The following is a 14,058-nucleotide window of genomic DNA, read 5'->3' as shown; positions in this document are numbered from 1 at the left end:
GGCTGCAGGCAGAGGCAGTGGGTTGGGATGCAAGAGGGGGTGAGGGCTCTGGCTAGGGATGCGGGCTCTGGGGTGGGGCCAGGGATGAGGAATTTGGGGTGCAGGAGGGGACTCCAGGCTGAGGCAGGGGCTTGGGGTGTGGAAGGATGTACGGGCCGTGGACTGGGAGTACGGGTTCCAGGGTGAGGCCAGAAATGAGGGGTTCAGGGTGTGGGAGGGGGCTCCAGGCTGGGGAACAGGGTTGGGGTGCAGAGATTGGGGGGTGAGGGCTCTGGCTAGTGATGAGTAGTTTGGGGTGCAGGAGGGTACTCCGGACTGGGATCGAGGGGTTCGAGGGAGGGAGGGGGATCAGAGCTGGGGTAGGGGTTTGGGGCACGAGAGGGGAGCAGGGGTGCTGGCTCCGGGTGGCGCTTACCTCAAGCAGCTTCCAGAAGCAGCGGCATGTCCCCCCTCTGGCTCCTATGCAGAGATGCGGCCAAGGCGCTGCCCCCGCAGCTCCCATTGGCCCCATTTCCTGGCCAATGGGAGCTGCAGAGCTGGCACTTGGGGCAGGGGCAAAGTGCGGAGCCCCCTGGATGCCCCTACATGTAGGAGCCAGAGGGGGGACATGCCACTGCTTCCAGGAGCTGTGCAGAGCCACAGCAGGCAGGGAGCTTGCCTTGGCCCTTCTGCACAATCAACCAGCCTTTTAGCGGCCTGGTCAGCAGTGCTGATATGCTGGAAAATAGTGATATGCTGGAAAGGGCCCTTGGGAAGCCTTTGTTAAAATTCTGTCACAAAACTGAAAGGAGGGCTGGAGTTAGTTCTTGGTGTTTAATGGATTCCCACCCTCTCTGGTTTATGCCAAATCACCCGTACCAGTGATAAACACCCTCAGGTTCATAAAAATATGTCTAAAGAGCAAATACTATGTCTTCAGAGTGCAACAAGTAGCAGGTATTTTCCAAAACTTTTCTCACGGAGGGTACTTTCTCCTGCATCAGGTCTCTGGCATCTTTCATAAACATTTAATTCCATTTAAAGAAAACACTATACCTTAAAGAATGACATTCTCTATAAGAATTTTTCCAAAAGGCATATCTTCTATTTGTCAACTATTTCAAGCTATACAGGCGCACATTTACTTGCAAAAATGAAGGCTCCAGTCCTGAAGACCTTAATTTCAATGGGATTTCTGCCTAGGTTAATACTGTGTAAAAGCTTCAGGTGTACACCCCAAAAATACTTATATCCAATAAACTTCACTATTTAATCTAAGCTGTAAGCATTAATTAATATTTTTATTATCAACCCATTCAAAAAAGAACTTTTCCTATGTTCTAAGAGCTTCTGCCAAAGTTTAAAAATACAGTCAGTCAAAACAAAACCCAGCAGCAGTCCACAACAATAACAGTCAGCCTCTAAAGCAGTTCCTCTCCCACACAACATCCTTTCCCACAGATATTGGCCCAGTCTGGTCTCTGCCTCTCAAAATGCCAGCATCATCAATCCAAGCATTCTAAAATCTTGATTCAGGCCTCCAAAATCATGACATTGTTTTTAACACAATGAGGTTTAAAAAAAATTAGTACTTTTTATTTGCCTTGCTTTTGAGGGTACACTTTAGGGTACTCTTGGGTCATGTTTCCAAACCATCATGAGGGTTAAAACCTTACTTTTAAAAAAATGAACACTGAACTATTCAGCGCACATAACTCTAGGAGGTGTGACCTTAATAAAAATATCATGACACTCATGATAAAATAGTGAGAACTGGCAACCCTGAATAGACAGGCCTTGTGGTCAGCAAATCTGGGGTATTTCAGATTAGAGGGAGTGGATTTCAAAACTGAGGGTCGTTCAAGGATAACACCCTGCCATAAGGCCAGTACCAAATGGATGAGAAAGGCAATTTCTCAGGTAGGTAGATCTTGAGCCATTTAGGGCTTTATAGGTCATATATTTTTAATACATCTACATGTCACAAACATCGTAAAATTTTACAAGCCATTTACTGTATTTCACTTTCAATAGATCCAACAGAAATGTTGATAATGGCTACAAATGTTTGTGCCCTCTGTTCAGTCTCACAACTGCTTAAAGGAGAACATCTTTATGACTTCACCATCAACTTACTCTGTGTTCATTTGCAGAACACCCACAGATCTATGAGCTCAAGAGAGGCACCATATTCATTTATTTTTAAAATGAACTCTCTTGAAAAAAAATGTTATATAGTCAAGACATTTCTTACTAACATCCCCTGTTGACTTCTGACACCTATTATTACTTGCACAGTTATGTGGATTTACAACTTTTCAAAAATATGTGAAAAATACCCAGTAGACTGACTTAGTGCTGCCTAGATAGCTATATATACAGTCAGTATATATACACAGGAGAGAGAGAGAGATGATGTCCAGTAGATTTCTTTTGCCAAAAGTTTTTACCTTTAAGGACAAAATTCCACAAGGGTTAAAAAATTGTTTTTAAAAGGGTACAGTATAAGTAACCTTTATAATAATGAGGCCTATAAATGTTATGTCCTGTTCTGAGGAGTGAAATACCATCCTACAACTAGTGCCTTGTAAGGCTTTTTTTCCTAATCCATAATCACCATACAGTCATTGTTCCAAGAGTCAGCTTTGAACTTATTTTACTTATATGCTTCCCTGGCAGGAGATTAAAGGGCTTTCAGCCTTTTTAACTCCTCTTTATCCCCTTCACAAAGAGAACTGCTGAGACATGTCAAATGCTAGGTTTCAGAGTAGCAGCCGTGTTAGTCTGTATCCACAAAAAGAAAAGGAGTACTTGTGGCACCTTAGAGACGAACAAATCTATTTGAACATAAGCTTTCTGGTTCACTATAGACATTTTCATAGTAAAGTTGCTAACCCAAACAATAGGACTTTCCTCTAAAGGAGAGCACAGAACCCTGACATTAGATGGCAGTTTCAATGTGTCAGCAATCTAATTCTAACGATCACTTTTCCAAGATGTTAGGGCTCTCTGCTCTAATGGAAGTGCTACCTTTTTGATAAATGTTAACCTGCTTTTCATTTCCTCGGTGGAGATTTACATTTCAAATGGAGTTTTTAATGAAGGATAATAAATAGAATGCACCCTATATAAAGATTTCCTCTCTAATCAATACATAATATTTCTTTTTAACCAATAAATGTGAATGTATCCTTTGCAAATTTATTAGGCAATTGCATGAAACAGGGTGTAGATATTTTATTGTATTAATGATTTTAAAAATAATTATTGTTACTATAAAATGGCACTTTGTAATGATAAAATTTCTATTTTATAAGTTTAAAGACAAATTTAAATCCAAGAATTCCAGCTGTTATCTTGCTGTTGCTAAATGGCTATTATCATTTCTTTAAACTTAGGCCAGGTCTACACTACAAACTTACATTGGTATAATTACATTGCTCAGGGGTGTGAAAAATCCACATCCTCGAGCAACACAGTTGTCCAAACTAACCCCTGGTATACACAGAGCTATGTCAATGGGAGGGCTTCTCCTGCTGATGTAGCTACTGCCTTTCACAGAGGTAGATTAACTACCCCGATGGAAGAAGCTCTCCCATCAGCATAGTAGCATCTTCACTGAAGTGCTGTTGTAGGGTTTTAAGTGTAGACCTGCCCTTAGTCTGAAACTCTGGACATTTGTGATAACAATGTGTGGCCCTACCTAAGGGCCCAGTCCTGCAAAGCAAAGTACATGTGTAGTCCCACTGAAGCTTTTGGGAGTACTCAGGCATGTGCACAAAGTTATTCATGTGCATTAGCCTTAAGGATCAAGATCTAAATCTCAGCACTCTCTACTCTTTACCAGATTCTTAGATAAACACTTCCAATTAGTAGGTCAAAATAAATTGACAAGTTAGTTTAGGCTGAAAAACAAACAAAAACTTTGAGCCAATTCTCACAAAATAAACAAAGCTATAACAATCTGTTCAGAAACTGATGAAACAGGTGGTGAATTGGAATATTCATCTCTGTTCTGATGCCTGTAGTATCTCCTGTGAGTGAGGAAGATTCAGCTATTTTCCTCTTCCCTCAGAAAAGAGACAACATAAAGATAGATCTTGAGAAATTTTCCAAAATAATTAACAATAGATCTCTGGGCTGGATCGTCTCCATCCCCTTTGTGTTCTTAGTGTGCTACATTGCAGACTTCTTACTGCTAGATATTACTGAACATACCCTCTTCCAGATGTGAAAATGTAGATTATTAGCTGTAAACCAGATGCATGTTCTTACGAAGGCTGGTTCTTGTAAAGTAACCAAAGTGATCAAAGCAGGAAAGAAAATTAGATTGAAGTTTTTGTGTCATTATTATAACAACAACAACTGTGTGAAAGCAAAGATGTAAAATTGACAGGTTAGGAGAAAAATATTTCTGCCATTATGTAAAGTTTCAAAATGTTCAGTCACTTAGAGTTTCATTCGTTGATTTTGATTTTTGTGGGCTCCCCCTGCCTGCCACCCAGGAGCTCTCTGGAACTATTAAGAAGATTCTAGGAACTGCTCAGTCTGTTGGCTGCAATATTGATGGCAGACATCCTCATGATGTCATCGATGACATCAACAGTGGCACAACATAGTGCCCAGCTAGCTAAGACAGAAGCCAAGAAGAACACTCAACATGAAAGCTGATGAAGATTTTTGTGACAATTATGAAACTTCAATAAAATCATAAGAGAACTGCACTGAGTTTCAGTATGATTGATTAATTAGTGTTGCCAAGTCTTGTGATTTTATCACAAATCTTGTGATATTTGGTATTTTTCTTTAACCCCCTGTTCCTGTACTCATTTGATTATGTGAGTCTCAGGGTTCTTTTTGAAGTTTCTAGCTCTTATGATTGTGGAGAGAAGCTTGAAAATATGAAGCATAAAACCCAGAAATTATATATATATATTATTTTTAAGACAGATAATCTCATGATTTTTTAACTATTGGGATTTACAATAATGTGATTTCAAAGTGAAAACATAAAGTAGCCCAGATATGCTTGAAACTGGGTCCAGGATCACTCGAAAAGCTTATGAACATCAGGCACACATTTTGTATTTCCGTATCGTAACACATCAGCCAATTTAAATCAAATTCAGTAAAACAATTTTTAGAGCCAAGAACTCAAAAAGGATGACAAATGCTTTTGCGTTGGCAGTGTGTGCATGGAAAGAATACTGCAGTTCTGCTGTAAAAAGTAAAGAGATTCAGAGGCCAGTGTGAATATAAGGCTCAGATACATTACAAATTCTGAATGTGGACACTTCCTATGTCCTTACAAAGTTCAGGGGGGAAATTAATTAATCTGAGTTTTTTTCTAATCTTTTCTTGAAGCCTGAAGACTTGGATTTCAAGCTCTAATAACTTTGAAAAGCAATTAGCTGTATTAAATAAGGCAAGCAGATTAGTTTGTATTTGTTTGTATCACAACCCTTGTTTTTCCCTTGATGTTTGCTGTTCCTTAGCAAATGTGAGTACACTCCTTCATTTACAATTACAAAGAAAGGACAGATGCTTTTCAAACAGGGATAATGGATTCTTAAGAGAGTTTCACAACAAAACCATAGCAGGGTGCTCAGTTGCAAGTCAGACCACTTCTGCAGTACGGCAACCATTTCTCTCCCCATCCTCCATTTTGTAAATATTAACTCTCACTAAAATCACACTTGATAGTGAGATAAGAGCAGGACTGTATGGCCCAGGACAAAGGCTAATCTGGATTAAAATGAGTAATGTGATTTACATAATGAGGGGCAACAAAGATGACAAAAATAGCCATTCAGTCTGCTGTACCTGTGAAGCATCTGAATATCTTGATTAACAGCTTTGAAACATCTTTTTCATCAAATCAAAACCAGGAACTAATTGAGACAGACAGAAAAATATATTGCACATACCTGGATTAGAGATAGATCCTCAAGATGTAACCTGAAGAGGTAATTTCTAGGGTGAAAAAGAAAAAGAAAGAAATTTTTTACTAGTGCTTTAAATAGCAGTAAAGCAATAATTTACTAAAAAGGTATGTGGTTAGAACAGGGCCTGGCATTCAAGGTTCTTGGCTTCTATTCTGAGCTCTGCCACTGACTCAGAGAAAGTCTTTAGGCTAAATATTAAGGGACATTTCAAAATTTACTTCTAATTTTGGGCACCTATAGCCTGTTTTTTTCAAAGCTGCTGAGTATTCACAAATCCAGGTGAATTGAAGTCCTATGACAAACAGACATCACATTTTTGAAGTCAGTGCAGTTGTGACCACCTATATCAGGACTGAAATTTTCATTTAAAAAAATATTTTCACACTATGCTTTTAACCTACAATAATATTTATAATGAAAACATTATAAACTCAGTCAACTCCTTATGAAATTAAACAAGAGCAAATATGTGTGCCTCAGAGCTACCCTTTTATTTTATTTACTGAGTTGCTAAAGCACTTCCCATTTATCTATTGTTTAGTAAAAGCTAACAGCTTTACCTTGCCATGTGTTACCACCTAAAGCTCCAACTGAATTTGATGGGAATCGGGAATGGAACAAGATAAAGACATGGCTATAAGTCACTGTGTGTGAAATCACTAGAAAATATGAGATAGAGTTCTCAAGCACATGAATTTGTATGACTGAATACAGAGCTTGAAAATTTCCAGCATGCGCTTGTACAAAGACTACGTTTTGTAGCATAAATGAAATACAGGCAGTCCTCAGACTTATGGCACAATTAGTTCCTGAAAATTGCATCGTAAGTTGAAACGTCGTAACTCCCGAACTGCAAGCCACTCCATGCTATTACCCACACCCTAATATCTTAATTCTACAACTCCTAGTTAGAAAGATGCAGAATTAAATAATTCCCCATCCCTGAACGAACCAAATAATGCTACACCCTTCACGTATATCTAGCTCAGTAGTTCCTATCCCTTTGGGTGGGTAATAACAAATTCCCCTATTTGTGACAGTTCTGCACCAGGACTCTGCCATTTCCCATTGCTGCATTTCCCTGTTTCTGATTGTTTTTTGCCTAATCCTTCTCTGTCTCCCTCCTTTTTCATCTACTTTTGCTTTACATTTTCACCCACTATCCTCTACTTCTTTCCTCTCTTTCTCTACCTTTATGTGAAGTCTCTAGTTCTCAGTCTCTCTGCTTTCTCCCCCTTCTCCCTCTCTCGGTCATTCCCATCACCTTCTCTTTTCCTCTATCTCTTCCAGATCCCTCCCCATTTTCTTCTCTTTCTTTCCTTTTCCCCCTCTCTCTCAATATAGCTCCCCTGTTTTGGTCTACTTTTTCTCTATTCCCTAGTGCAAAAGTTGGTACCAGGTGAAAAGTTTCTCCACGGACTATTCTCCAAAAGAAGCAAGTCTGCAGGCCCTTAGTTAAGGCTCTTCTCATGGCCATTAAGTGGCTAAAGGGCCAGATTTTCAAAAGGTATTTAGATACCTAAAGATACAGATAGACACTAGTGGGATTTTAAAAGGTGCCTAAGCAGGTTAGGTGCCTAACTCCTATTGAAATCAATAAGAATTAGGTGCATAACCTACTTAGGGTCTTTTGAAAATTGTCATCATCGTCAGCTATCCCTCAATACAAGGATGACGTCTGACAGGGGATGAGAGTAACTCATGAGTCACTGATAAGAGTCACTGATGAGAGTAAAAATGGCTGAGAATTCAATCCGGGCTCTACAGGTTTTTCCACCTATATGAGAGGTGGTTGCTTGGAGAGAGCACAACTGCTGGCTGGGACACTATACGCTTTCCCTTCCTCCTCTGCCATTTCTCAGCTTCTTGAGCAAGGACATTCTCTTCAAAACGGGCTGAGGCTTGATGTATGATGCAACGCCATTGCAGTCTATTGCCAGCAGCTCTTCCCAATTCATGGCCTCCATCTTAAGATACTTTCAGGGTGTCCTCTAGCATTTCCTCTGTCCCCCGCAAGTCCTCTTACCATGACTAAGTTGAGAAGAGAGGACTTGCTTCAAAAGATGAGTATCAGTCATCCGCACACAATGACCAGCCCCGCAAAGTTGATGTTTCATAATCTTCGCCTCAACACTGATGATATTAGCTGAAGAGAGAATGGTGGCATTGGTGCGATGGTCTTCCCATCTGATATGGAGAATCTTCCTGCGGCAGTGTTGTTGGTATCACTCCGGACACTTAAAATGGCTTCAGTATGTCACCCATGTCTTGCACACACAAAGAAGAGTGGGGATGACTACTGCATTATAGACCGGGATCTTAGTTTACATCCGCAGATCTCCGTCAATGAAGACGTGATGAAGCAACTTTCTGAAGGATGAGCTGGCACAATAGATCCTATGTTTGATCTCCACATCTAGATTGGCTGTCTGGGAGAGCTGGCTACCAACGTTTTCACCACTGAAAAGGGTTGGGGCAATAACACAGCACTACTTAACACCAGTACAGACGGTGAACTGGATGGTGGCAGTCATCCCATTATGAAGTAGCCTGAGAATGCAAATGAACTTCAATGAACAACCGAGCCTAGACAGCAACTTCCATAAGACTTCATGATTGATGGAATCAAAGGACTTAGTTAGGTCAATAAATGCCATAAACAATGGCTGGTGTTGTTCTCTACATTTCTCTTGGATCTGTTGAGAAACAAAAATCATGTCAGTGGATGTCCCAACATGGTCTGAAACCACATTGGGATTCCGGAAGGATGTCTTCTGCAAGAGGGAGGAGACAGTTCAAAAGGATGCGAGTGAGGATCTTCCTAGCAATGGAGAGGAGGACAATGCCTCGGTAATTCCCCATTGACTTGTCCGCTTTCTTTAAAATTGTCACATTATCATTCTTTAGGTCAGGTGTCGTCTCCTTGAACTGTTACCTTGTTGTGGTGGAGAGGCTTGTGTATCCCAATGACCCTCAGAACTATGTTGTCCGGAGTCTTATAGTCCTGGGACGGTCACTCTTGGCAAACAGTTCTGAAGTGAGGTTCCAAATGAAGTCCGGTCCAAACTTCAAGACCCCAACAGTGGAACAGGTGTGTTTGAGGACCTGTCAGTTCTCTGCAGCTGTGAAGGCAGGTGAGGGCAACAGTACAGAGACCTCCGGTTGTCATGGACGTCCTTGCCACCAAGTCCAGGGCTCCTTCCTTTCAAGTTTTGAGAGGTTGCTGCCAGTGCACCGCCTCCCCATGTTAAAATATTTCACACATAGACCTCTGCCAAGGGTGTTAACATCTCCTACTAACAAAGTTCTGAGGTGATGGATGAGTGGTGTGGGGGACAGGAGCAGTGATATCTGGAGTCCCTAGTCACAAATCTGCATGCAGGCAGCGGCCATGTGTTGGTCGTCTTGCATTTGGAATTTTGAGACAGAAATCGCAAAAGCGCAATTCCGTAGCTGCGCCCATGACTGAGCAGTCCTTTTCAGGATTACCTCTGCTCACCCTGAATGGGGGAGGGGCTAGAAAAGATGCCTTAAACATAGGCTTTCTCTCGCACACCCCGGCCTGATGGCCATGTCCAGGGGGATCACTCTGCCTACAGTCGGAACATACAAAGCAAAGAAATGAAGTTCGCCAGTTGGAATGTTTGCACTCTCATGGGTTCCCCAAGCAGTAACTGTCCTGAAAGAAGAACTGCCATAACAGCTAGCGAATTTGCAAGATATTATACTAATATTGCTGCCCTAAATGAGACCAGTCAGGCAGATGAAGGCCAAGTGAAAGAAGATGGAGGTGGCTATACCATATTTTGGAAAGGAAAGTCATCGAAGAGAGGCGTTAGTGTTAGTTTTGCCATCAAGAACAAGATTGCTAGCCAGCTTTTAGAACTCCCTATGGGTATTAATGAATGTCTCATGACTTTTTGTCTTACGTTTGTTAACAATGAGTATGCAACGGTCATCAGTGTGTATGCTCCCACACTTGATGATGATGGAAGACAAAAAGGAGCAGTTTTACTGTACTCTTGATGCAGTCCTGACTACCACAGAAAAGCAAGTCAAGGTTATCCTCATGGGTGACTTCAATGCAAGAGTTGGGTGACACACCGAACTCTGAAGGGGCACCACTGGAAAAGAAGGGGCAGGAAATGTCACGTCTAATGGCATTCTCCTCCTCAGCAAATGTGTGGAGCATGATTTGCCTATCACAAATGCCATCTTTAGACAGAGGGAGAAATATAAGACCACTTGGAACCACCCAAGTTCCTGACACAGGTATCTTGACTATGTCATCGTCAGAGCCTGTGATCGTACTGATGTCCATAGTATACAAGTTACAAGAGATATGGATGACTGCTAAACAGATCATCGTCTGGTCAGATCAATCATGAACATGTGGCTTGCACCACAACACAGTAAACAACTAAAAGGAATGCAGAAGAGATTTAACATCAGGGTACTTCAAAATCACACTAGTCATGAGACCTTTCAGCAATGCACTATCGAGAGGCTCTCTGACCTATCTGACAACATCAGTGATATCCAAACACACTGGGAGGTGATCAAGACCATTATTCACAAGGCATGTGCTGAAATCCACTGGATATTCCACTAAATACCATCAGCATATGTTTGATGAGAACAGCAAGGAAATCCTAGCACTTGTTTATCAGAAGAGAAGCGCATTTTGCGCTTGGCAAAATAAAGCCTCTAGTCAGCAAAAACGAGAGACTTATCATTGGCTAAAAGCTGTAGTTCAAAAGAGGTTGTGTGACATCAAGAATCAGTGGTGGCAAGCAAAGGCCATGGAAATCCCGAGCTTCGCTGATCAACATAACATGAGCTTTTTTCAAGTAACAAAAGCCATCTATGAGCCAAGTTCATGAGGCACAGCCCCTCTGTGATCTCAGGACAGCTCCCCCCTTCTTAAGTACAATGTAGTTCTTAAGCAACATTGGAAGAAAACAAACAAGAAATTCCCTCATGTGGAATTAGATTGATGCCCTCCCCTCCCGGGTCATCATTTAAATTCATAGCACAGAACACGAGAGGAAAGAGATCAGGAACAGTCAGAATGGATTCACCAAGGGAAGATCATGCCTGACTAATCTAATCGCCTTCTATGATGAGATTACTGGTTCTGTGGATGAAGGGAAAGCAGTGGATGTATTGTTTCTTGACTTTAGCAAAGCTTTTGACACGGTCTCCCACAGTATTCTTGTCAGCAAGTTAAAGAAGTATGGGCTGGATGAATGCACTATAAGGTGGGTAGAAAGTTGGCTAGATTGTCGGGCTCAACGGGTAGTGATCAATGGCTCCATGTCTAGTTGGCAGCTGGTATCAAGTGGAGTGCCCCAAGGATCGGTCCTGGGGCCGGTTTTGTTCAATATCTTCATAAATGATCTGGAGGATGGTGTGGATTGCACTCTCAGCAAATTTGCGGATGATACTAAACCAGGAGGAGTGGTAGATATGGTGGCAGGTAGGGATAGGATACAGAGGGACCTAGATAAATTAGAGGATTGGGCCAAAAGAAATCTGATGAGGTTCAACAAGGACAAGTGCAGAGTCCTGCACTTAGGACGGAAGAATCCCATGCACTGCTACAGACTAGGGACCGAATGGCTAGGCAGCAGTTCTGCGGAAAAGGACCTAGGGGTGACAGTGGATGAGAAGCTGGATATGAGTCAACAGTGTGCCCTTGTTGCCACGAAGGCCAATGGCATTTTGGGATGTATAAGTAGGGGCATAGCGAGCAGATCAAGGGACGTGATCGTTCCCCTCTATTCGACATTGGTGAGGCCTCATCTGGAGTACTGTGTCCAGTTTTGGGCCCCACACTACAAGAAGGATGTGGATAAATTGGAGAGAGTCCAGCGAAGGGCAACAAAAATGATTAGGGGTCTGGAACACATGAGTTATGAGGAGAGGCTGAGGGAACTGGGATTGTTTAGTCTGCAGAAGAGAAGAATGAGGGGGGATTTGATAGCTGCTTTCAACTACCTGAGAGGTGGTTCCAAAGAGGATGGTTCTAGACTATTCTCAGTGGTAGAAGATGACAGGACAAGGAGTAATGGTCTCAAGTTGCAGTGGGAGAGGTTTAGGTTGGATATTAGGAAAAACTTTTTCACTAGGAGGGTGGTGAAACACTGGAATGCGTTACCTAGGGAGGTGGTAGAATCTCCTTCCTTAGAAGTTTTTAAGGTCAGGCTTGACAAAGCTCTGGCTGGGATGATTTAATTGGGGATTGGTCCTGCTTTGAGCAGGGGGTTGGACTAGATGACCTCCTGAGGTCCCTTCCAACCCTGATATTCTATGATTCTATGAACACTTGAACTAATAAAATGACTGGTAGCAGTAGAAGGCTGTTATCCTTCATGTGGACCTTCCAATAGAGAGGGAGGGGGATACACACTTTGCCAGTGGATTTCATAGATATTTGGTAACAGGAGAAGAATGTTCAGATTCAGGACTCCTGAATTCAAGTCCAGGTTTTGATAAACATAAACCCTTCTACCACTGTGCCCCCAGCCAGTCTGTCCCTTTCTGCTTCTATGTAGCTCTCTCATCTTCCAGCTCTTTCTCCCCGCCCCCAATCGGTTGGATTGATATCAGATTGGAGGGAGGTCTCAACTGTGGATACATGGGAATCTGTTCTGGATCCAATGTTGTTTAACATCCGTATTAATGACCTGGATGTAGGTATAAAGAGCATGCTGATCAAGTCCACAGATGACACAAAGCTAGGTGGGAACCTACACTTTGGAGGATAGAGCTAAAATTCAGAGGGATCTTGATAAGTTAGAGAACTGAGCTATAGACAAAAAAATGAAACTCAACAAAGACAAATATAAGGTGCTATGCTTAGGGAAGGAAAACCAAATGCACAAATACAGAACAAGGAAAAACTGGCTTGGCAGCAGCACTGCTGAGAAGAATCTGGGAGTTGTGATGGATCACAACCTCAACACGAGTCAGCAATGCAATGGAGTTACAAAAAAAAGCAAATGCAATTTTAGGTTGCATTAACAGAGGCATAGAAGGCAAGTCACAGGAGGTTACAGTATCACTCTTCTCAGTGATTAGGCCTCAGATGGAGTACTGTATCCAATTTTGGTCATCAATGAATAGAAAGGATGCAGAGAAACTGCAAAAGATCCAGAGGTGAGTGACAAAGATGATGAAAGGGATGGAATGCAAGCCATATGAGCAAAGACTGAAGGAACTAGATATGTTTACTTTGGAAAAGAGGAGTTTAAGGGAGGATATAATGGCAGTCTTCAGATACTTGAAAGGCTACTATGAAAAAAATGGAAAAAAGTTGTCCTGCCCTCTCCAGCAAAAGAGAACAAGAGGCAATGGGTTCAAACTACAGCACAGCAGATTTAGATCAAATCTCAGGAAAAAAGTTCTAACTCTAAGAACAGCAGGACAACAGAACACACTGCCTAGGGAAGTCGTGGAAGCTCTTTCCATGCAGGTTTTCAAAAGGAGGCTGGATAGCCACGTGTCTTGGATGGTTTACATACAACAAATCTTGCATCTTGGCAGGGGTTGGACTAGATGACCCTTGCAGTTCCTTCTAACCCTATGATTCTATGCTTTTCACTCTGCTTCTGTCCACCTGCCCCATCCCTTAGCTCTTGGTCCTCCCCCAACTCGGGTCATCCACACCCTCTGCTCTGATCCACCTCCTACCCTGGTTCTCGCCATTATCTGGCTTTGCTTCCTCAGCCCCAATTCTGGTTCCTGGTCTGCTCTCCTAACTGCTTCCCTACCTCTCCCTTGCTCCTGATCTCAGCTCTTGGGCCTGGTACACCAGTGTTCAGGAAAGTCCTGCTCAGCGCCTGAAGCCTTTGGCTGGAGCATTCCCAGCATAGAAGGACTCTTGGAGATTTTAGCTGCCAAACTGCAAACAAGTCTCTACTGAGTACATTCAAATTAGATTTTTCAGAGGCTTGGCCAAGTATGGGCAGTTTTCAGTTCTCAGAAACTAGGAGAAACTTAAAAAAAAAAAAAAAGACAAAGACAAAGAAAAAATCAGCCTGGCACAGACACCTGGCATTAGGGTGACCAGACAGCAAGTGTGAAAACCAGGGACAGGGGTAGGGGATAACAGGCGCCTATATAAGAAAAA

At 42.2% G+C, this 14,058-nt stretch overlaps 1 protein-coding gene across 1 annotated transcript in view; it reads right to left on the bottom strand.

Moving 5' to 3' along the window:
• Window positions 1-14,058, bottom strand: part of SEMA5A (semaphorin 5A) — a 460,689-nt gene that overhangs the window by 351,884 nt on the left and 94,747 nt on the right. Inside the window, exon 3 of the mRNA XM_077809175.1 lies at window positions 5,907-5,952. Within this exon, the coding sequence (XP_077665301.1) occupies window positions 5,907-5,952 (46 nt within the window). The remainder of the gene's footprint in view (window positions 1-5,906; window positions 5,953-14,058) is intronic.

This window comes from Eretmochelys imbricata, chromosome 2 (assembly GCF_965152235.1).
Source record: "Eretmochelys imbricata isolate rEreImb1 chromosome 2, rEreImb1.hap1, whole genome shotgun sequence".
NCBI classification, from domain to species: domain Eukaryota; kingdom Metazoa; phylum Chordata; order Testudines; family Cheloniidae; genus Eretmochelys; species Eretmochelys imbricata.
The sequence above is the reverse complement of the archived record's forward strand: the minus strand, read 5'-3'. Positions and strand labels throughout refer to the sequence as shown.